This window comes from Ochotona princeps, chromosome 13 (assembly GCF_030435755.1).
Source record: "Ochotona princeps isolate mOchPri1 chromosome 13, mOchPri1.hap1, whole genome shotgun sequence".
NCBI lineage: Eukaryota > Metazoa > Chordata > Mammalia > Lagomorpha > Ochotonidae > Ochotona > Ochotona princeps.
Window position 1 is genome coordinate 16,167,461 of NC_080844.1, and position 22,689 is coordinate 16,190,149.

The 22,689-nt window shown below is 43.0% G+C and overlaps 2 protein-coding genes across 4 annotated transcripts; both read right to left on the minus strand.

The window, feature by feature from the left end:
• Positions 1-1,917: 1,917 nt before the first annotated feature.
• Positions 1,918-22,687, minus strand: LOC101527209 (interferon-induced protein with tetratricopeptide repeats 1-like). 2 transcript variants are annotated; one of them, XM_058671104.1, is made up of 2 exons: positions 22,603-22,687; positions 1,918-3,358 (listed from the first exon to the last, which is right to left on the minus strand). In XM_058671104.1, the coding sequence occupies exons 1-2, from the start codon at positions 22,605-22,607 to the stop codon at positions 1,933-1,935; spliced, it is 1,431 nt and encodes a 476-aa protein (XP_058527087.1). In that variant the 5' UTR covers positions 22,608-22,687; the 3' UTR covers positions 1,918-1,932. The 2 variants fall into 2 exon arrangements, with proteins under 2 accessions (XP_058527087.1, XP_058527086.1); XM_058671103.1 differs by lacking the exon at positions 22,603-22,687 and adding an exon at positions 8,816-8,945.
• On the minus strand, positions 16,781-22,689 carry LOC101527457 (interferon-induced protein with tetratricopeptide repeats 1B-like). Of its 2 annotated transcripts, none has more exons than XM_058671106.1 (2): positions 22,603-22,689; positions 16,781-18,988 (listed from the first exon to the last, which is right to left on the minus strand). In XM_058671106.1, exons 1-2 carry the CDS (start codon positions 22,605-22,607, stop codon positions 17,572-17,574), a joined length of 1,422 nt encoding a protein of 473 aa, XP_058527089.1. In that variant the 5' UTR covers positions 22,608-22,689; the 3' UTR covers positions 16,781-17,571. The 2 variants fall into 2 exon arrangements, with proteins under 2 accessions (XP_058527089.1, XP_058527088.1); XM_058671105.1 differs by lacking the exon at positions 22,603-22,689 and adding an exon at positions 21,982-22,007.

The following is a 22,689-nucleotide window of genomic DNA, read 5'->3' on the forward strand; positions in this document are numbered from 1 at the left end:
TTTTACTTGGCCTTCTAAGTGTAGAAGGAATCTGCTCATGCATAAAAATATTTGACTGTGACTTCAGAATTATGCCTCCTTTTAGAAGCAACTCCATTTTGTCCTCTAAAATGAGAAGCAGAGGAAGAGCACCTACAGGAATATCTTCCAGTTAAACAGATATTGGCTGTACTGCCAGGCCGAAACAGGTTCTTTTGAACAATTCCTCTCCCAAAAGCTGTAAACTTCCACAAAGACCTCCTGCACTTACCAGAAAATTCTTCACAAAGAACAATTTTGGAGTTACTGTGCTTATTAGGATTTATTATGTTATAGCATGAAGAGGAGTGATCTTTTTACTGTGTTAATCCATTGCAGTGCAGGTGCTGTGAGGCTTGGGGTTGGGTAACAGTTAATCTGGATGCCATACTGGATATAATCAGTTTCTCCTGGTGACTTCTATGCTAGCACCTATATAAGACCTTGTTTTGCTGTGTGGCTCTTATCAGGTGGGTCGTGGGGCCGCCACATCCTTTTCTCTTTGTGGTACCTTCATTGAAGGCCTTGCTTGGTTGTGTGGCTCCTGCTGGGAGGGACTAAGGCCTGCCACCTGTCTCACTATGGTGTAGTCTTGGCAAGATCATGTTGACTGTCTTGTTCCTGGCAAGTTGGGGTTCTGGATTGCAACATGCCATCCTAAAATTCTTCAGATAATAAAACTAGAGATTTTGAATGGATTAGCAGATCTCAGTGTGCACTGCACATTAGATTGATCAAGGGAAGTTTTTAAACAGAGTAGGAAAGTGATCCCACACCAGTCCAGTCTGCACAAATCTAGAATGGGCAGCCCGCGTCACATGCAAAGGACCTGGGTTGGTCCAAGGTCAGAGTGACCCCTGGCATCTTGAGGATATCTGAAATCCTCTGATGGGGTGTCTGGGATTTCATCCCCACACATGAGTTCTTGGTGGCCACTTTGCAGGACCTTTATTATTCTGTGTCTTGCATGCCCATGCGCACAGGGCCCCCAATAAACTCCTCAGTTTCTGTGGAACAATTCAACAGTGAATTAAAATGAAAACATCATTATACAAATTGACCTTTGGTTGATTTTTGTACCTGATTTTGGCCTGTCTCTCTCACAGAAATTGCTCTCTGCTTGAGATCAGAAAAATATGTTTGCCTGTTTATCAGTAGTTTTGGTATCTATTTCTGTAAACTATTTGATGAAATAAATGAAACATTTAGTACAATCACTACCAATGTTTGTTGCAAAAATAGTTGACAAACTATTTCTTTTTTTTTTTTAAAGATTTATTTTATTTTTATTACAAAGTCAGATATACTGAGAGGAGGAGAGATAGAGAGGAAGTGGAGCTGCCAGGATTAGAACCAGCAGCCATATGGGATCAAGGCGAGGACCTTAGCCACTAGGCTACGCTGCCAAGCCCGACAAACTATTTCTATTACAAACATTTACACATGTGATTTCTCTGTTATATACAAACATAGATGCACACAGGGATTCTTTTCAGTTTTGGAGTTTGGAGAGGGAGGTTGCTCCCATCTGGTGTTTCATTCCTCAATTGCTCATACAATTGGGAGGACCCATGCTGAGTCGTGGGAATGCAATTCAGATCTCTTAGATGAATGACAGGCACCCAAATACATGCACATCACTCTACCTTGCAGGGTCCACATTAGCAGGAAGCTGCAATCAAACTGGAGTTGGGACACAAACCCAGGCACTTCAAGGTGAGGTGTGGGTGAGGTGGACTTGGCCCACTTCACTCCTTTGTGAATGCAACTCATTTCAATAGACTAGAGTCATTGTTTAGAAAAGTATACCAAGATTATGAATAATGTAATGAGTTTCTAAAGCTAGCAAAATAACCATGCATGTTAATCTAAAATCAAGTGCAATAGAGAAATGGCCATTGAGTAGTTGAGTACCTAGAGGCCAAAATCCATATCATTGTCATAATCATTATCTGCTGCCAGAGCTTGCTCATTGCACCCCAGGTTTTTTTTTACTTCTTCCCACTTGTTCATCAACTCACGGAGCTTCAAACCTACTGGGTCTGATGCATTTCTCTCTGGTCTCTCAGAAAACAATTGATTAAGAGCATCTATACTTCTACCACTGATAAATGATTTCTTTCCTACATCTATTACCTTTAAATAATGCTCAATTGCATCAACTTCAGATTGCTTCTGAACTTGTAGAAACTGAGCATAGTAGAAATGTATACTTTGCAGTATGCTTTTTTGGGCTGGTGTCATGTGTAGCACTTTTTGGAAAATGTCTTCTGCTTTTTCATTATCACCTGCCTTTATATATGTGCGTGCCAGGTGTACATAAGCAATTTCAAACATGGGCTTTAGTGTTGTAGCCGTTTGAAATTTGTCTATAGCTAATCGAATCAGTCTGTCCACATCTCTTCTACTCTGATCTCGAGGCTGCCTGTTGGAAGACTTCTTTATTTGGATCATTTGATCCCTGTAGCAAAGTCCCATCTGGTGATGAAGAAAGGCAGACTTGGGTGTTGCCTTCAAGGCCTTTTTTAAATACATCAGAGCTTCATCTATACGGCCCTGTCTGCGGTAAAACTTGGCTGCGTACCGGAACACGTATGTCTGTGAGGACCCATGGCTCAGAGCTTCTTCAAGGTACTTTTCTCCTTCTGCTTCCTCTCCCATATCCTGCAGCTTCAGAGCAAGGAGAGCTTTCAGGTACCCATCTTGTGGGTTGAGGCTGATGGCCTTTCTGAGGGGAGGAAGGGACAAGCCATCACAGATATCGCATCTGGCTGAGTAGTCCAGGCGGTAGGTGACAATTGCATAGCCGGTGTTGAATTCCGGGTTTTCAGGGTCCACTTCCAGAGCCTTTTGAAAGCAGGCCTTGGCCCGTTCATAGTGCTTTATTCCACACTTCAGCAAGGCCCATCCTTCCACACAGTCCATCTCAGGACACTCCACTCTATAGCAGGAAGAATCGTCAAACCTCTTGCAAATCTCCTGCACCTTGTCCAGGTACTTCTGTGTGTCTTCCCATCTGCCCATGTGGTAATACACCCAGGCATAGTTGCCCCAGGTCACCAGACTTCTCACATCTGGTTCATCAGCTTGGTCTGTCCTGCACAAATTTTCACCTTCTTTCAGGCACTCCAGGGCATCCTCATTCTTGCCTTGTAGGTGTTTCACATAGGCCAATAGGTTGTGAATTCCCACATTGTAGCTGGTCTCTAGAAACAGAATCTCTTCTGAGATCCTCTCTTCTAAGTCAGACACCTCGGAGTCTTCAATTAACAGCTGCCATGTGAAGTGACATCTCAGTTGCCCCAGCTTTTCCTTGACCTGATGCTCATCTGCACACTTACTATGAAAACAAGAGCAGAATCTGTTAAGTGAAGAGGAAGCAACAGCAAGAAGACAGATAAGACACTTTGAGCATCTATTTATAGTACAATTTGAACATCTATTGATAGTCTCCCAGTTAATTTCCTTTATAATGCGTATATTTTTGAGATACCTATTGACTATGAATGTCATACAGTTGTCTATCTGCTGGCTCAACTTTCTGCCAGCCAAACAATAATATTTTTTGAATATTTAGTTACTTTTTTGGAAAGTCAGATTTATAGGCATAAAACTCTTCTGTCTACTCATTCATTCTCCAAATGGCCACAATGCCTGAAGCTGAACTGATCCAAAGCCAGGAGCCAGGAACTTCCCCCAGGTGCCAAACATGGGTGCAGGGTCCTAAGGCTTTGGGCCATCCTCTTCTGCTTTCCCAAATCACAAGCAGGGAGCTTGATGGGAAGTGCAGCAGCCAAGGCACAAGCTGGCACCATATGGGATTCTGGCAGTTGCAACGTGAGTATTTAGCCAGTGAGCCAACGTGCCCGGCCCTCAGAGTCATTTTTGCAAATGAGAATAACAATAGAACATCTCATCCTGAGCTTGAGGAGGATTAATATACCTATTTTTTCTGAAATTCTTAGAATATACGGTGTATGAAAGTTTCCTATTTTGCCGTTAGTGTAATTGAATCAAGAGTGGTTAGAAATGTAGATATTTAGGAAACACTGATTTTAGCAGTTTAATTTCATATAAGGGACCAAATTTAGTTGAACAAAAAAAGAATACACCAAGTGTTTTTTTGTTTATCGAAATAACTGGAATCACAGAAAGGAGCAAATGTAGGGCAGAGAGCCAATGTCTCCCTCACTCAGTTTCTCTCTGTGATTTATACAATTATCATCCAGTAGCTACATAGGAAGTTGACACTAGTGTAACAGCACGTGTGAGTGTGTGCGTGCAGTTCTGTGACTTTGTTTTTTGCCTAAAATATTGTCCCATAAATGGAGAATGTTATATATAGTATGTAAATAGCAATTAATGTCACAGATCAAATGAACAGAATATTAGGAGAAAATCATGAATCCTTCAATGCAGAGAAAGCATGTGACAAAATTTAACATTCTTTCCCAACACTCAGAAGACAAGCAGAAGGAAATAACTGCCACATGATAAAGGCCACACATGAAAAACCAACAGCCACCATCACATTCAATGACAGAAGACTAAATCTCATCCTCTACAATTAGGAACATAAGTAAGAATGCCTACTTCAATGATTTCTATATATATGTGTGTGTGTGTATGTGTGTATGTATATACATGTATATATAGAAAATTTTGATTCTGTGCAAATCCTGTTGAACTAATCTAAACATTCAGCGACATTTTAGGACATAAAACTAACCTGGAAAAAAAAGGCACTGTTTCTGGACACTAGCAATAAAAAATTTGAAAGGAAAATTAAGGGAGAAAATCACATATACTGTGAAAAAGAATAATCTTAACCAAAGAAGCAGAATATTTGTATGCTGAAAAATACAAAACATTTGTTGAAAGATTTAAAAGAAGACACATATTGAATCCTGTGATCAAGGATTAGCAGAATTAATATTGTTAAGATGTTAATACAATCACAGCAATCTACAGATTTAAGTCATCTATCAAAACCCCATAATTTTTTTTCAGAATTACATAAAATTACCTTTGCCTCTTTCTGTGTTCTACAATTATTTTGATAAACATACTTAAAAAAAACCTTGGTATAATCTTTCTCTAATTCATATTTGTGAGATCCCAAATACCAAAATCAGCTTGGATAGCTCATACTTTGTATTTTTAAAACATTCTGCAAAGCTACAGTAATCAAAACATTTTGATCTATATATAAATAAACCTATAAATAAACCCCGGAATACAGGAATTCAGGTAGGGACTCAGTTTGGGTGTTCCCATGTGGTCAGCCAGTTGTCCCATCACCCAGGGTTACAAAGTCATTTTGTCTTCACACTCTCTCTAGTCACCAGAATGGAGCCCATATGAGTGGCCTTTCCCTAGACCTACCAGAATCCCAGTAAGGCCTCCATTCTCACATAGCAGAGAATGTGAACATTCAGCAGTAAGGACACCACTGCTCTGCTATTCGGCAGGGAACAATAGTCTCCCAGTCCAGGAAGAGAAGTGGGACACACATCTGGTCCTTCCCTTAGAAGAAGAGAAAATTCTAAAGGGAGAGGAGAGGATCCACACTATATACAGAGTAGTTAGCCAGCAGCTTTGTAGCCCTGAACACACAAGCGCGCACGCACACACGCACACACACAAGCACACACATTAGCCCTCCATGTCCATGATTTAACCCAACTGATGGAAAATACAGCATACAAAAAAGAAGTCAACCAGAGGCCTTTTTGTTTTGTTTTCTCCAGTTTGATCTCCAGATACCTGTTATGAGAGAGATTACAAAGACCATTCCTGCCAGAAGTCTTGCCCTGCTCAAGGTCATTTGGTGTGCAAATTAATACCTAACTTTCCTAGGGTACCTCTTTTTGCAGATGGGTGGCCTAATGCCTTAATGTCTGACTCATGATAAAGTGTCCCTCTCATGGGACACTGGTTTAGGTTAGCAGACACCATTGTAGCCCTTGTTTGACATTGTTCAATCTATTCCTGTCAGGGTACACCCTTCATAGGATAGCCTAGACCTGAAAGGAAGTTAGGTTCAGGTGAGATTCAGAGGAAACCACACAAAGAAACACACAAACAAGCAGAAGCAGCTGACAATTTATGGAAACCACAGAGAATAGTGCAAACACCTTGGCAGGTCAATTGGAATAGCAAAACCATTGAGGACATGTACATTCTACCACAGCGTGGCTGGAAGACAGATGCACCTCTGGTTCCAGAGCTTTGTTGGAGTGCAGGGTATTAGGTAGGAGGGTCTCCTGTAGTCTTCCAGTCATCCAATCAGCGGCTTTAGAGCAAATGGCTGTGGGTTCCACAGCGTCATGCTGTCACTCACATAGGGTTCCCAGAGCAAGCCAGCTCTGGGACAGTCCTTCAGGTGAGGCAGGGAGATACTGTGTTTAACTGTCCATAGACAGCAAGTTATCAGGAGGTGACTGAGCACTGAGGTGACAAGCAGACTGAGCAAGTGGGAGCATTCCGAGAGCTGTAACTAATGTCAAGGCTGAGACAGCTCTGCTTGTGAAATGAGCAAGTCCAACTTACATTGAAAAGGGTCTCTGAGTCAAAATCAAATGTGAAGAATTTGGTGCAGCCACATACACATGCCTCTATTCATCTGAAACAAATCCATTGAGACAGAAAGTAGATTCCTCGTTTATGGTGCCCTGAGACAGGGTTAAATGAGGAATGGCAATGGGTATTAAATTTTGTCTTTCTGATGGTAAAAATGCCCTTGAACTCGGTAATGGCAATGGTCATACAACATCATGAATGTACTAACAGCTATTGCATTATGTAGCTTAAAATGTTTGCAGTAATAAATTTCAGCTTTTCTGTATTTACCACAATAAAAATCCATGCTGTTACACTCAACCATTTATAAATTTTATATATATAACAAATACATTCTTATGTAATGTGTCATATACAATATTTGATATATATGTTTATATTCTTGGTATATGTTGATATAAATACAAGACAACATTTAGCTGAATTAGTATCTCATCTGAAATTATCTCTTGACCCCAAGAATGTGCTTTGAGAAACATTAAGGTTTTAATAAATCATTATTAAATTCAGAAATTCTTGTTCATGTATCAGTTCTACCACCTTGCTCTCTTTGATCTCAGCATGTCAAAAGATTTTTTTTTTTATTGTTAAGTGAGAGTATAAGAAGCTACCTCATGGATTTCTTTTGAGGACTAAATGTATTAATGTGCGTAGTATTTTAAGAAGTCAGACTGCCACTTATTAGCCATTTAGCTGATGATAGCTACTTTAAAAACATGTTTTGGATAATCTTTGAATTATCAGTGACAGCCCTGTTTATGGATAAGGATTGATTATAGAACTATAATTAGCATTTTCTGGAATTTTTTGCCACTTCAAGTTTTGCCCACTGAAGCAAGTAGAGGAAGAATGCAAGGAGATAGGAATTTTTAAATCTATCCATGCCAGAATTATGATTTGCAGTTATTTTTCCCAGTACATTTTGAAAGAAATGTAAAGTATCATTATAGCATCAAAGCTAATTGGCAGTCTAAAGGAAGAGTGAACAAGAAATGAAGCTAATCATAAAAGGTCCAGTGATCAAGATTTAGTTGGGATCATATAGAAATGTCCACATATCAGCTCATTAGGGGAAAGCGTATGTACATATTGCCAAGCACAGAAACCCACCCAAGATTCACGGCCAGGGGGATATTATCTATGGATGGCCTGAGTTCTTCAGGGATATAGTACCTTCTAGTCTAAATTCACAGTATGGAGAACTTCTCCACCAGAGAAAAATTAAATCCTGCCTTATGCAATATGATGGATACAACTACAAAGCATTATGCTTTGTGAAATAAGCCAGACTCAAAGACAAACAACACGCAGCTTTTCTCATTTGTGGCAGCTAATACAGAACACAAAGTACAGGAATGAAATGGACATTTTGTGATATGTCATTTTTAGTCCTTGTTTATAGTTTTATGGAGCTATGTTATTCCTAATTTTTATGATAACTTGTGATTAGTGGTGGATTAAGTCTATGAATATACAGTAAGTTAAAATTACGTCTTTTCAAAAACTGATTATGAAGGGGAGGAAGGGTGAGGGATTCAAGAAGTAGGAAGTGTAGTATCTTCTTGAAACTGTTCCTATGGAATGCACAATATCCGTTCTCTTTAGTAATAGAAAGATTAAACACAAAAATAAAATAGAGTCAGTCTGACACAGGTGCCCCTCTGGCCAGAAAGTGAGAGCTAAAGCCTGTGGCAGAGGGCCTTGAGCTTCTCCTGCCACATCCTCACAGTGTTTCCCCCAGGGAAGAGGCCTCAGGGCATGACTGTGGGGGACACTGCCTTCGGGGACCTGGGCTTTCCCATGGTGAGGAGCTAGCAGTAAACAATGTCTACAGGAGTTGCCCAGCCCTCCACAGATAGGACAAAGTCCATTTGTTAGGACAGAATCTGAGATTGGGGCTGTGTTTTCCCTTCCTGCAATAATCCCATTTCTCTTGCTGAAGATTATATATCATAAGGTAAGCTTCCTTAGGTCAAAGCTAACAAAATAAACATGCCTACATGAGTTAAGTTGTTTCTGTGTTTTATGAATGTGCACACCACGCATACATACACACGCACACTATTTATTCAAACTCAAACATATTAGAACCATAAACAAGTACTCTGAGTCTTTAATAAACTTGACCTTGTTGAGATCAAACCTGTTGCAATAGTACTGACAACATTTTCTCAAAATCTACAGATCACCTTTAGAGAAGCTGAGAGCTCCTTACCTCATGGTGGCTGTGAAGGGAGCAGAGCTGCTGCAGGTGTCCTAGTGCTGGACCAGGTCCTTGGTGATGTGGCCAGTCCTTGTGGATTTCCAGAGAAGCTGAAAGTCCCAGACAGGACAATAGGGAGTGGTAATTTGCAGTAAATGTTGCAACTTGTGGTGTGTCCTTATAATTGGTGGTAGGAAACTGAGAGTAACAAATGAAATTGAAACTACTAACTTCCCTGTTCTTGGAAGAAGAAACTTAAGCAAAGTACTTTATTGTTAGGCTCTAATGACCATTTATTTCATATTCTTAAGGAATAGAGTCTCTTGTTGCTGTGCAAGTTGCTTGGAATCCATCCCCAGAAATGATTGCTGTGGCTCTGCCATAATAGCCATAGCTGCGTCAAGTCCTCTGGTGACATGCTAACCTGCATTGGCCCTGTTCAACCTGCACATGTGGCCTTGTGTGTTCATAGTCGGTTTGGGAGAATAGGCCTGCAAGAGATTGGGCTCCTGGGCAGAGATTTGCTTCGTATTACTGGTGTCTGCCCAAGTAATAAAAAAAAAAAGAAAGAAAAGGATAGAGGAGAGAAAGAAAAGAAAAGGAAACAGACAAATCTCTGCCCAGGAGCCCAATCTCTTGCTTTGAGCTAGCCACTGCCATGAAATGGAGCAAAGTGATGGATCTCCAGCAGGTTCTGACAGCAGACTTACCCTGAGGATTGTAACTTAATCACTTGTAGCCTCTTAGTGAGAGGAGATGCTCAGATGTGCTTCCCCAGGAAGCTGCAGGTGTTGCTCCTGTCACACGCACATTGAATGCCAGTGTCCGTGGGATTGTTCTGTTTGTGCTATAACTAAGCAGATCAGTAAATGCTAATTCAGAAAAAAAGAATATCACAGAGCTGAGTGCTTTCAGTACTTGACTACAGGTCCAATGCCAGGAATGCAGAAATTACCCTGACAGACCCACCTGAGAAGCTAGTTCCCCTTTGTGAATCTCGGCTCACTGCGGAACAGCAGCATGTACAGGGTCCCTGGTAGTCTTGTGGGGACCACCTCCTATTTAAGATTGGTTTTTAGCTTCAGAGGAAAGTGGAAATGAGTCATGAGCCAGAAAAGTGAAAACAAGATAATTTTCTTAACACAAAACACAAAAGCAGCAAAGAGCAGGTCACTCCCTAATCAGGGCTGCCTCATGGGTTATTTCAGTTTCTCCTTCTTGGGCTTGGAAAATGTCTGGTTAATATTTGGGCTGAATGTGTGTATCCTGTGAATGGGACTGTGATTTCCAGGAACCAGGAATCCACCTCTTTGCTTTGCCTCTAGAGTTAATGCTGCAGGTTTCCTTGGCAATTGTAAGCTATGAAAACATGAGAGGGCGTGATTTTTTTTCAGATTTATTTTCATTGGCAAGTCTAATCTACAGAAGGAGAGATAGAAAAAGATCCTCTATCCTCTGGTTTCTTCCCCAACTGGCCCCAATATGGATCTGTACTGGTTCACTCCCTATTGGCTGCAATAGCTGGAACTGAACTATTCTGAAGCGGGGTGCTTATTCTGGGTGCCCCATGCAGGTGGAGGGTTCCAAAGCTATGGTCAGTCCTCTACTGCCTTCCTGGGCCACAAGCAGGGAGTTGGATGGGAAGTGGAATAGCCAGGATATGATCCAGTGACCATATGGGATTCTGGAGTTTGCAACACAAGGACTTAGCTATTGCACCAGGCCTCAGAGGGGGTGATTTTTACTATGCTAATGCCTTACCATATTCATATAATGAGGTGGAGGTTTGGTAGTAGTTAGCCTGGATTACACCAGTCTCTGGTCTGCCTGTACTATGTTGGTATTCTCATAAGAAACTGTTAGGCTAGTGGGTGGGCCTTCGGCCTGCCACATACTATCACTGTGGTGGTTTCTGGGTTGTCAAGGCAAGTTATTGTGATTTGCTATCCCAAGATTCCTCAGATGATGAACTAGAGATCTTGAATAAACTAGCCATGGATCTCAATCCTCACTACAGACAGTAGATCCACCAAACTGTTTGAACATGGTGCATCCCCAATCCACACAAGTCTAGCAATGGGCACCCAGCCCCAGCACAAGGAAGGTGGTCTCCAGATGGGACCTTGATGATCCCTGATGCCTTCTGCCTGTCTGATACCCTCTCACAGAGTATTTGGGGCATCATGGGATATCACATCCTTTCTTGGAGGCCAAAGTTCAGGACCTTTTTGACTTTGTGTCTTGTATCCCCATGAACACAGGAGATAATGAACTTTACAGTGGATTATGAACTTCCCAGTCTGTTCTAGAGCCACAAAACCTCATGGGTAAGAATTCTAGTTTGCTCTGGTGTGTTGAAGAGCCCTAGCATAAAGAGCCTTAGCATAAGTTTTGTCATTTCAGCTACAGATACCATCTTAGTAGTTAAGTTTTGTTCCCGGTCTTATAGGAAATGTCATAAGTAGATAGCAAGTTAACCACTAACCTATAGAATAGGACTATAACAGGATATTTGCCAAGTTCCTCTTGTGATAAGACTTGTTTGCTTCATTACCCACCAATAGAAGAATGCCAACTTTCCTTTTTGAGATGTTAACCAATTACCAGTGTGCTGAGTTAGAAGCCCCCTAAACTGTAATAAAAACCTTGTGTCGTTCTGCCTTTCTCTCCTACCAGGTAATTTTAACACATTTGGTTTGCCTACTATACACGCTGTCAAGGATGTTGTTCTTCAACTCCGTACGGGACACCCAGATCAGGCACCCTGCATAGTTGGTCTGGGAATACTTAGTAAAGAACCCGCCTGCCTGGATAAAATCATTTCTACCTCCAGAGACACAGCTGAAGACTGTGCTGGTGGTCAATGAACATTCAGACTGGCATGCAATGTTTTGCCAGTCCCATGCCCCCAGTCTCTACCCATACACATGGACAAGCTCGCAGCCAGTCATCTACCTCTGAGGCTGGAGAGGCCAGTAGTTGATGCAAACAGTATTCATCTAGCCACAGAGGTAGAGGACTGACTATGAGCTTGTCCAGCCCTTGTGGAACTAAAGCGAGGAGCTGATCCAGTGCGGGTTCACCAATACCCCAGGTCTATGAAGGCCCAGACAGGAATAATTCCCCACATCAGACAGCTGCTAAGCCTCGGAATTCTGAGGCGCCTTGCCAGTCTATCTGGAATACCCTCTTGCTGCCTGTCCGAAAGCCTCACTTGACTGATTACAGGCCCATCCATGATCTCTGGGAAGTCAACAGACAGGTGATGGACATACATTCCACTGTTCCCAGCCCCTATACTCTGCTTAGTTCTCTGCCCCCCTGATCACCATTGGTATACTGTTGTGGATTTAAAAGATGCTTTTTTTTAGCCTTTCCCTAGCCCCAAAGAGCCAAGAATTGTTTGCCTTCAAGTGAACTGATTACAAAAAAAGCCTTAGTGGACAATTAATCTGGACCCAACTGCCCCAGGTTTTCAAAAATTGGCCTACGATCTTTGATGAGGCCCTTCATGAAGAACTGGGTGAGTTTCATGCGATGCACCCACAGGTAAAACTTTTGTAGTATGTTGATGACCTCCTAGCAGCTGCCCAGGACTACAAGACTTGACTGAGTAGGACACAAGATCTTCTCCAGACCCTGGGCGATCTGGGATATGGGGCCACTGCAAAGAAGGCACATACTTAAGGTAAATTATCTGGGATATATATTACAAGGAGGCCAAAGGTGGCTATCCAATGCCAGAAAGGGGACAGTTTCAAGAATTCCAAGACCTACCACCCCGTGCTAGGTACAGGAGTTTCTAGGGTCTGCCACCTTCTGTAGAATATGGATGCTAGGGTTTGCAGAACTGGAAAAACTTCTGTATGAAGCCACTAGGGAGAGGTCAGAATCTGGGCATAACGTGTGTGTGTGTGAGAGAGAGAGAGAGAGAGAGAGAGGTTTCAATTGGAGGAGACTTTGTTATTTCTGCTGAAATTCTCTGCTTTCCATTCAGTTTATTAAGAAATATGTACCATACAAAATTTCCTTCTCCTTTCTCAGGCCATCATGTGTAGTCTCAGTCCATTATCACCTTGTCATAAGCCATATGAAATAATATCTAGTGAGGACTTAACTGTTGACAAATTGGTCAACCCACAGATGCTGCTGCTTTCCACGTTTTGTCATTTCTATCTCCTCAGGCATCAGCCTCAAATCAGAGTGTGCTGTGGAAATTATTAAGGTATTCATGGTTGATAATCAGAGTTAAAAGCAGTCAAGTTTGGAGGGGACAAGTACAGGATGGTCTCCTCTTAATAAAACGGTAGCCTGACTGAAGCCATTTACTTGCAGGTCGGCATGAATCACATGGGTTATTGAACTTAGATTTGTGTATTGTTCCTCCTAAACTGAACTTCTGTAAGTAACCTTCCATTTTTTTTTTATTAATGTGGCATCTCCTAGCCTGTACCACAACAGTCTCAGAATAATGAAACCAACTAGACAACTTCTGGATGAATGCTGAGTACGATTTGAGAATGTTTCCTCTGTTACTTTTTTGTGATGTTGCCTAAAAAAGATGTAGTATCCAATTATAGTGTATTCAGAAATTATGTGGAATTCATCCTCTCTACATGACTTCAACTTCAATCCCAGTTATGTTTTGTATCATTTGATCCAGTTTGTTTTACTTTCTATTTACTGTTATTTTCTATTTTTTTAAATTTTTTTATTAAATTTATTCATTAATTACATTGTGTTGTAATTTTGTAGGAACTGGGATTCTCCCCACACCTCCCCACACCCTCCCCCCCATGGTGGGTTCCTCCACCTTGTTGCTTAACCATAGTTCAAGTTCAGTTGAGATTCCCTCTTTGCAAGCATATGCCGAGTATTCACACATTTTCTGAAGTATACTATTTGAGAGGAAATATGAGAAAATTTTAGAAGGAATACTTATGTATCCATATTTCATAATTTGCATTTTGCTACATCTATTTACTCATTCAAGTTTCTTAAAATCCATCCATAAGTTCATTTTGTGCTGCATAAAAATGCCAACACTTCAATGGATGCATATAGGGATTAGTTTTTTTAATTGTGAATTTTATGTTAGAGTCAGGTAAACATTTACGTGGTGCCAAAAACAAATACAAAGTCCAACCTCTTTTCATCTCCTCCCCATGCAAGTAGCTGTTCAGCAGTCGTAGGTAAGGAATTCAAAGAGCCCAGGTGAACCCAAGACTTTTTAAAAAAAAATAGCTTGTTTTGGTTAAATTTAAGCAGTTTTGTGGGCAGGTATTTGACAAATGGTTGAGGTGTACTGCTTTAAATCCCCTCTTCCCATATTGATTTTCCTAGATTTGAGTCCTGACTTTATTCCAGTTCCAACTGTTAGTGCATACTCTGGGAGGAAAGAGTTGGTGACCCAAGTGCTTGAATCTCTACCCCCTATTTGGAATACCTGGATTAAGTTTCTGTCTTTTGCCCTTGCTCTGCTTACATGAAAGCCAACAGGTGTTGGGGCCCTGCCCAGACTAGTCAGCTCCCAATCTCAGCTCTCACACTCACCAGTGGGAATAGTGGCCCAGTAGGGGAGCTCCCTGCAGCCCTCCCTGCCAGGTTTGCTCACTCTCCCCTTGGTCTCCTGTGTGCTGGTTGGGTGCTGGAGCCCATTCTGACATGGCCTGCCTTACCTCAGCATTTGTCAGTATGTGCAGTAGGCTGGCCTGGCCTGCTCTGAGTTCCAGCTCACAATGTTCAGGACTACAGCCTAGCCAACCCAGCCAGCCCCCAGTCCTGGCCCTAGTGTGAACTGGCTGGTATTGAGTCCTGACATGGCATAACCCACACCCTGATCAGGCTCTCAGATTCACCAGTGGGTGATATGAACTGGTTCAGCTGACTTGCCCCAAACCTGAGCCAAAGGTAAGCCCGTGGGTACCGTAACCTGGCCTGGTCTGGACTGATCCCTTTCTTGGTTCTTGCACTCACCTGCAAGCCTTGTGTCCCAAGACATGAGTTGCCAAGCTCCTCCATCAGAACCTCTCCCAATACCAGATCTCACACACACTGGTGGGTCCATGGCCCAGACCTACTAATCTACCTCCTGTCCCAGCTGGATCAGTGGCTTTTCCTGACTAGCCCTCACCCATTCCAGTTGAACAGTCAAGCCTGTTCAATCCCCAGACACAGCTCACATATGGTTCAGTAGGAACAGAGATCTAGCCAAGTCCATTCTGGTTCTCACAAGCTCCAAAGGTGCTGGAGTCTAGCCTAGTCTAGTGTACTCCAGACCTAGTCCACATCCATGCCAAGGGAGACTGCATCCATGTCCAGACCAGACCATATCCTCCACTGGCCCCCATGCTCAACAGTGGGACTCACAACCCAGTCAGGGCATCCCATTTGCTCCCCAACCAGGCCTGATCCCAGCCACAGATCTTGTGTGTGCTAGTGGTTGCTCTGACCAACTTGGCATAACCCCTCCCCTGTCTTGGCCTTTGCCTTGGGATGCTGCAGCCTGGCTTGGCCCCAGTCCCAACTTTTGCTGGCAGGTGCTGGCACTCAGCCCTGCTCAATCTGCTCTCATCTCTGGCTCATGCAAGCCAGTAGGTGTGGCAGCCTAGCCCAGCCTAGCCTCCTTCCATAACCAACTTACACACTTGCCGACAGATGGAGCTACCCTGCCCAGCCTGCCCAACACCTAGACTTGGACCATAGGCTCATCAGCGGTAGCTATGACCCACTAGGGGAGTTTCCAAGTTTCTCCTGCTCGGGCAACTCCCAGACTCAGATCTCAAGCATGCCAGTGGGTGCTTACCCAACATGGCCTGTCCCATCTCTCCCAACCTTTGTAATGAAGTAGTGCAGCCCAGCCTGCCCCACACCCTGTTTTAGGATGCTCATGTGAGTGCTGCTGCCTGAACCTGCCCTGATATTCCCAGCCCCAGTACCAGTGAGCATTGGGGAGTTATATGGTCGCATGTGCTCAACCCATCTCTATCCCAACTCTTAAGCTAACCAGTAGGACTTGTAGTTCCATAGGGTTGGCACAGAATCCAACCCTGGATTTGGTTCTCTTACTGGTTGGTGTCATGACCCAGTCTAATGTGACCCATCTCTTGATCTGACACTCAATGTCAGGTACTGAGATCTAGCCCTACCAGATAGGCTCCAAGCCATAGCTTGCATGTATACTGACATGTGGTGGTCAGCCATGTTCCAAGCTAACGAGCCCAACCCAGGACTCCCATGTGGGCTGGTGCATCAGTCTGACCCACAAAGATCTTCAGGTCTCTCCCCTCCAAACCACCAGGTCAGTCCCCCCACTTACCTGCAAGTGCGATTGCCCTGTCATTAGGTGCCCCTCAGGATTCGTTCCTCACCTACATGCACAGTGGCTTTAGTCCTTAGGCAGTAATTCCATACCCCCAAGACCTCAGAACTCCAGAGCTTGCCACCAGGCAGCCACCAGGCAGAGCCCACAAGGCCAGAACCCCGACCCTGCCCGCCTAGTAGTTGTATATGGGGAGCTAGGATCCCCAGCAGTAAGCCTGGGTTGGCACAGGTACCCCCACCCACAGCCATGTGGCTAGAGTATCCAGACACCTGTGCCACTGCTCAGAGTTATCTGGACTCCACTCACTAGCATGGCAATGGCAGATGGAGCCATGGTCCAGGGCATGCCCAAAGCTGTCTGAGATCCGTACCCAGCATGGTCACTGTGGATGGAGGAAATTCTCAGACCTTGGGCTTGGACAAGTCCTGGAGCATCCCCCTGCCTAGCAATGGTGGACGGGAAGCTAGGATCAACAGCAGTAATCCTGGGCTGGGATGAGTACCCCCAGCCATAACGACATGGCTGGGAGATCCTGACACCTGTGCTGCTGCTCAGACTTACCTGGACTTCCAAAAGTTTTCTTTTTTTTTTTTTTTTTTGTTTAAGGGAATTGAAGATTATTTTTGTGTGGAAATGTTTTAAAAGCATGTGCATTTCATAAGCTTTTCCAGTGAAATTTATTAACACTCCTCAAACAACATTTTTAGAAAGTTTCATCAACAAAATACAAAGATTTGTGACCTCAAAAATTTTTACCTGTTGTTTTTAAAATCATTATATATCATACCACCCAGCAAATGCTTAAAAACTGCATTAAGCAATGGATTGTGTCATTTTCAACTGCCCAAGTCCTATGTATTCTGAGCTCTGAAGAAGAAAGAAGTCTGGCAAGGTGTTTGGATCATGTTGACCCCTTGCGATTGACAGCAGCTGGGCTGATAGAATCAGAAGGCTGAGGTTATTGTAAGTATTTGGATTCAGTAGGTCCTTAGAAAATGGAAATCCAGGCTGGAATGCTGCAGTGAATTCCTGGAGTTCCTTTCTTCATTGGAACTCTTCTTGCTATTATTCATTTGTATGCCTAGCATTTCTTGTGGCAGGACAGTGCCCTAGCTGCATGAAAAGTCTCCTGTGTTTGGGAGAATAATAAGTCTGTTCATGAAACCCAAAGGCAAATTCAGAAGCACAATGAATCTTCTTGTTCCTGAATATGACAATGGCCCTGAATATGATTAAGCATCCTTGAAGATGAATAAAGTGATGTGTTACAGAAGAACGAATTCCCTTGTCACAGACAAATGGAGGGAAGGGGTAAGGTACAAGCAGTAGGGTAGGCAGTAGAAATTTGAATCTCATCAGGTTGTGTATTTTAGATGGCCTCCCTAGGAAAGATGACATGATAGGTCGTTTTGAGTGCTTTCATTGGATAGTGGTGATCCCCATTTCAGAACATGGCATTGAGGTCAGCAGCCAGCCTCAGAGCCTCCTCATAACACAGCAAGGCCTCCTTCAGCTCCCCTCTCAATTTGTGAATGAGCCCAAGGAGGCTTTTGGCTTCTACAACTCGTATCTCCTGGCAATCCCATCTTTCTGCCACTCTCTGTAAAGCCTTGAGGAGTTTTTCCCTGGCATAGGACATCTTTTCTATTTTTAAGCCTTTTAAATACTGAGTGATTGCTTTGTCTTCAGATTTCCTACAATACTGTTGGAATCGGCCATAGTGGTAATGAATGTCTTGCAGGATGTGATCCTCGATGTTTCTGATGCTTAGTGCTTTCTGAAAATGTTCCTCAGCCTCTCCGCACTGGCCTATTTCTGCATGCATCTGAGCGAGGTCAACATAGGCCATTTCAAATGTGGGTTTTAGTGTTGTAGCCTTTTGAAATTTGTCTATAGCTAATCGAATCAGTCTGTCCACATCTCTTCTACTCTGATCTTGAGGCTGCCTGTTGGTAGAATTCTTTATTTGCATCATTTGTTTCCTGTAGCAAAGTCCCATCTGGTGATGAAGAGAAGCAGACTTGGGTGTTGCCTTCAAGGCCTCTTCTAAATACCCCAGAGCCTTATCTGGATGACCCTGTCTGCGGTAAAACTTGGCTGCGTGTCGGAACACATAGGTCTGTGAGGACCCATGGCTCAGAGCTTCTTCAAGGTACTTTTCTCCTTCTGCTTCCTCTCCCACATTCTGCAGCTTCAGAGCAAGGAGAGCTTTCAGGTACCCATCTTGTGGGTTGAGGCTGATGGCCTTTCTGAGGGGAGGAAGGGACAAGCCATCACAGATATCGCATCTGGCTGAGTAATCCAGGCGGTAGGTGACAATTGCATAGCCGGTGTTGAATTCTGGGTTCTCAGGGTCCACTTCCAGAGCCTTTTGAAAGCAGGCCTTGGCCCGTTCATAGTGCTTTATTCCACACTTCAGCAAGGCCCATCCTTCCACACAGTCCATCTCAGGACACTCCACTCTATAGCAGGAAGAATCTTCAAACCTCTTGCAAATCTCCTGCACCTTGTCCAGGTACTTCTGTGTGTCTTCCCATCTGCCCATGTGGTAATACACCCAGGCATAGTTGCCCCAGGTCACCAGGCTTCTCACATCTGGTTCATCAGCTTGGTCTCTCTGACACAAATTTTCACCTTCTTCCAGGCACTCCAGGGCATCCTCATTCTTGCCTTGTAGGTGTTTCACATAGGCCAATAAGTTGTGAATTCCCGCATTGTAGTTGGTGTCTAAAAATTGAATCTCTTCCAAGATCCGATTTTCTAACTCTGGCACTTCAATGTCTTCAATGAGCAGTTCCCAAGTAAAGTGACATCTCAACTGAATCAGTCTCTCTTTAATCAGATTTCCATGGGATTCCTCACTGAAAGAATAATTAATTTTTTTTTCTGAGTATTTAGTCTATTGGAAATGAAGTCAACCACTCACATAATTAATCCCTACACTAACTTCCTAACTACTATTCCTATGTTTGCTCTCTGTGTTCTGCAGAGGTTGACAGGCAAAAAAAAAAAAAAAAAAAAAAAAAAAAAAAAAAACCCTCAGGATGTGGGTGTACATTGTAGACTATCAGGTTAAGCTACCGCCTGTAGTCCTCCTATCTCCTACAGACACTGGTTCATGTTTTGGCTGCTTTACTTCAAGTCCTGCTCTGTGCTATTGGCCTGAGAATGCAGAGAAAGAGGGTGACAGCAGTCTGTTGTTTTTTTAAATGACAGGCATATATAATCAACTGCTGAGGGAGAAGCTTCCTTTATACCAGCAAACCGCAGGTATGAGAATCATCCAGTGTGTGTGTGTGTTTGTGTACATGTGTGTGAGTGTGTGTGTAGTGGAGTTGGGTGATTAGAAGTGAGTAAAATTGATACTGTGCCTAAGAATTCCCACTGAAATTAGTCACCTCCCCTAAAGGAATTGGGACTCTGTAGGACTTTTTGATTAAGCTGCTCCATTCTTGCGCATTAGAGTTCATGGTATCATGAGGGCTGTGCAGGGGGAAATCATCCACATAGACTGACTTTACTCTAGATACCTGGAATATACATGTGGGAATAAAGCATTTTATGCTTCCTGAAGGTATACCCCCACCTCAAGCACCTTGGCTGCTGGCTCAGCAAGTTCATTTGTGATGAGTAGAAACAAACTTTTATTTTTCTAAGTGATGTAGTAAGAACAGAGTGCTCTGCATTGGGAAGTGCAAAATTTGCCAGTTATAGCCCTCAGCAGGATTGTAGAACTTATTTAGGCAACATGAAGGACTGCCTGGCAGAAGTTAGTTCTCTGGGGAAGTTGTTTGAGGACATGTATAAATTTTTTAAGATTTATTTATTTTTATTACAAAGTCAGATATACAAAGAGGAGAAGAGACAGAGAGGAAGATATACCATCCAAAGGTTCACTCCCCAAGCGACCACAACGGCCGGTGCTGTGCCGACCCTAAGCCAAGGACCAGGAACTTCCTCCAGGTCTCCCACATGGGTGCAGGGTCCCAAGGTTTTGGGCCGTCCTCTCCTCGACTGCTTTCCCAGACCACAAGCAGGGACCTGGATGGGAATGGGAGCTGTTAGGATTAGAACCGGTGCCTATAAGGGATCTTGGCGCATTCAAGGTGAGGACTTTAGCTGCTAGGCCACCGAGCTGGGCCCGAGGACAAGTATAATTTCTTACCTTCTTGTGTACCATGGCTCTAGAAGGACCATGGAGTAGAACACATCAATGTGGAGATGCCCTTACTTTCTGAAATATGGATGCTAAGAATTTAACATCTTCCTGGTACCCAATGAGCATGCTGACTACTGCTGTTGGTAACATCTTTAGTTATCATAATGCAAGTACATATGGTGACCTAATGGCTTTGTGGCAGACAGGGATCTGACACCATACATTGTCCAGCATTTCTATGGGTCCTTTCTCCTAAAGTTACTTTCATCAGTGGGCACCAATGGAAAACACTGAGCCAACTTTTCTGTGCCTGTAACATTGGGATCAGGGATATTTTGATGCAGTCTTTATTCAGTCTGGATAGTCCAGTGACCCCTTTAACCATCTCAGGGCAAGGTTCCAAAAACATAAGTGACAGGCATTGCAAAACCTCTCAATTAGCCTAGCTACCAATACTACGGGAGAAGGAGGGTTTGCTTTCTGTCAACTCCCAGATGCAGACGGTTAGGGTCAGCTTATGACTAAGAGCCCGTTACATTAAAAATCAATACTTAGCAGTAGACATCTTACGTAGTTGTTAAGATGCTGGTTGGAAGTGCATGAGTTTGAGTCCCAGCTTTCCTCCCAAATCTAGCGTTTTGCTAATCCCACCCAGGGGAATGCTGGGTCAGCAGCTATGTCTCTGCTATTCATGTGGAAGACGTAAATTGTGTTACTAGTTGCTGGGAGCCCAGTCTACTCTTACAGTGAATTCTTTTTTAATCTCTCATGTCTAATTTCTCTTCAGGACAGGTATTGAAAATAATAATAGTTTTAGAAGTAGTCCTAATGTTAGATAGCCCTTAGGGTAACTTGAGTGTCTACAACAATTTATGCATTTCAAAGGATTCCAACATATAGAAATAACATTTGAAGGAATGGAGATGTTAATTAGTGAAATTTGTTATAATTTTAATAATATTCCTCATTAATATATGAATACTATGTGTCACTTTTAAACATAGACAAATAAAGACAAGTATTGATGTTTTCTATAAAACAGATCCTAAAGGAGGATCCCCTTACTGTAAGCTCTGTTACCTACTGATGACAACATTGAGTGTAGTAACATGTCAGACAGACTGCTTTTGAACAGAATATATTTTCTGCTCACTAGTAATAACCAAGTCAGGAGATGAGAAAGGCAGTTTCCTGGAACAAATATGTCACAACTCTACTAAGTGGTCTCTCAAATCTGAATGTGTAACTAGATCACCTGGAAGGCGCTTTTCCTGAAAGATGCCTGGGCCCTCAATGGAGTTTTTGAGTTGGCAGATCCCGGGAAGGTCTCAGACTCTGCATTTCTGACAGGTTCCCAGGTCATGATAATGCTACTGGGCAGCAGATTCCACTTAAACAAAACTTGGGTCAGTGAAAACGCAAACTCATAGTTATCACAGAGTCTCGTTGCATGGTAAGCACAAAACCATATAGCCATCTTTGAAAATTGTTTCTTCTTCCCACCTGGTTTTCATCAGATTATCAGATTTAAAAAAAAATAGCTTGTTTCTCTGTTGGATGCCTGAAATGATCTAAAGGTTCCTGCCCAGATGGGTCACCATTGCCTGTCTGTCTGCTTTGAGCTCATGCCTCTGTCCTCCACTGAACAGTCTGTGTGTGTTCCCTGGGATATTGTTGCATCACTTAAAAACTTACCTAGATGCCATCTGATAATCTCTTTCAATTTAAGAAGGGTATTTCATTCATTCACTGAAGACCACTGCTGCTCTCACTGAGCAAGTTCCATAATGGCACAGTATGAGCACCTCTGTATATCCCTTCTTATCTTACCCTTAGATCCATTCTTCATCATGCCATCTGCTTACAGAGGCTGACTCCTTGGGCTTTGCACTGCATCTGTTTCATTTTTAACTTGCTGTGCTGTTTGATAGCAGTCAGAAATTAGAGTGCATTAGGAAGGCACTGTGCTTGACTAAAGTTGTCAGCATCAAAGACCACTTGATGAGGCTCTCTCCTGGAATTACAGCTAACCATCTCTCCAAGGTCTAGTGATGCCCTAGGCCTGCCACTCTATTCTTGTTAGTCGCCATCCTCATCCAGCACCACTTCCTGGTGGCTTTCCTGAATCTTACCCACATAATCTTACAGAGCCTCTTTAATATCCCCTGGGTTACCAGATTGAGCAGGCCTGTCAGTGTTAGAACTGTGAATGCAACTGCTCTTTTAGAAGGAGACCTGCCCAACCCCTGGTACCTAAGGAAACATTTTAAATTCCTAAGTGCACAGAAATAAGGTCAACAGAAAAAATATCTTTACCTCATGGTGCTGCAAGACAACAGGTATTTTGAGGTTTGATTCAGGCTGGGAGGCTGCTTCTCCAAGGTGTGTCCCCAGAGCCCTAGG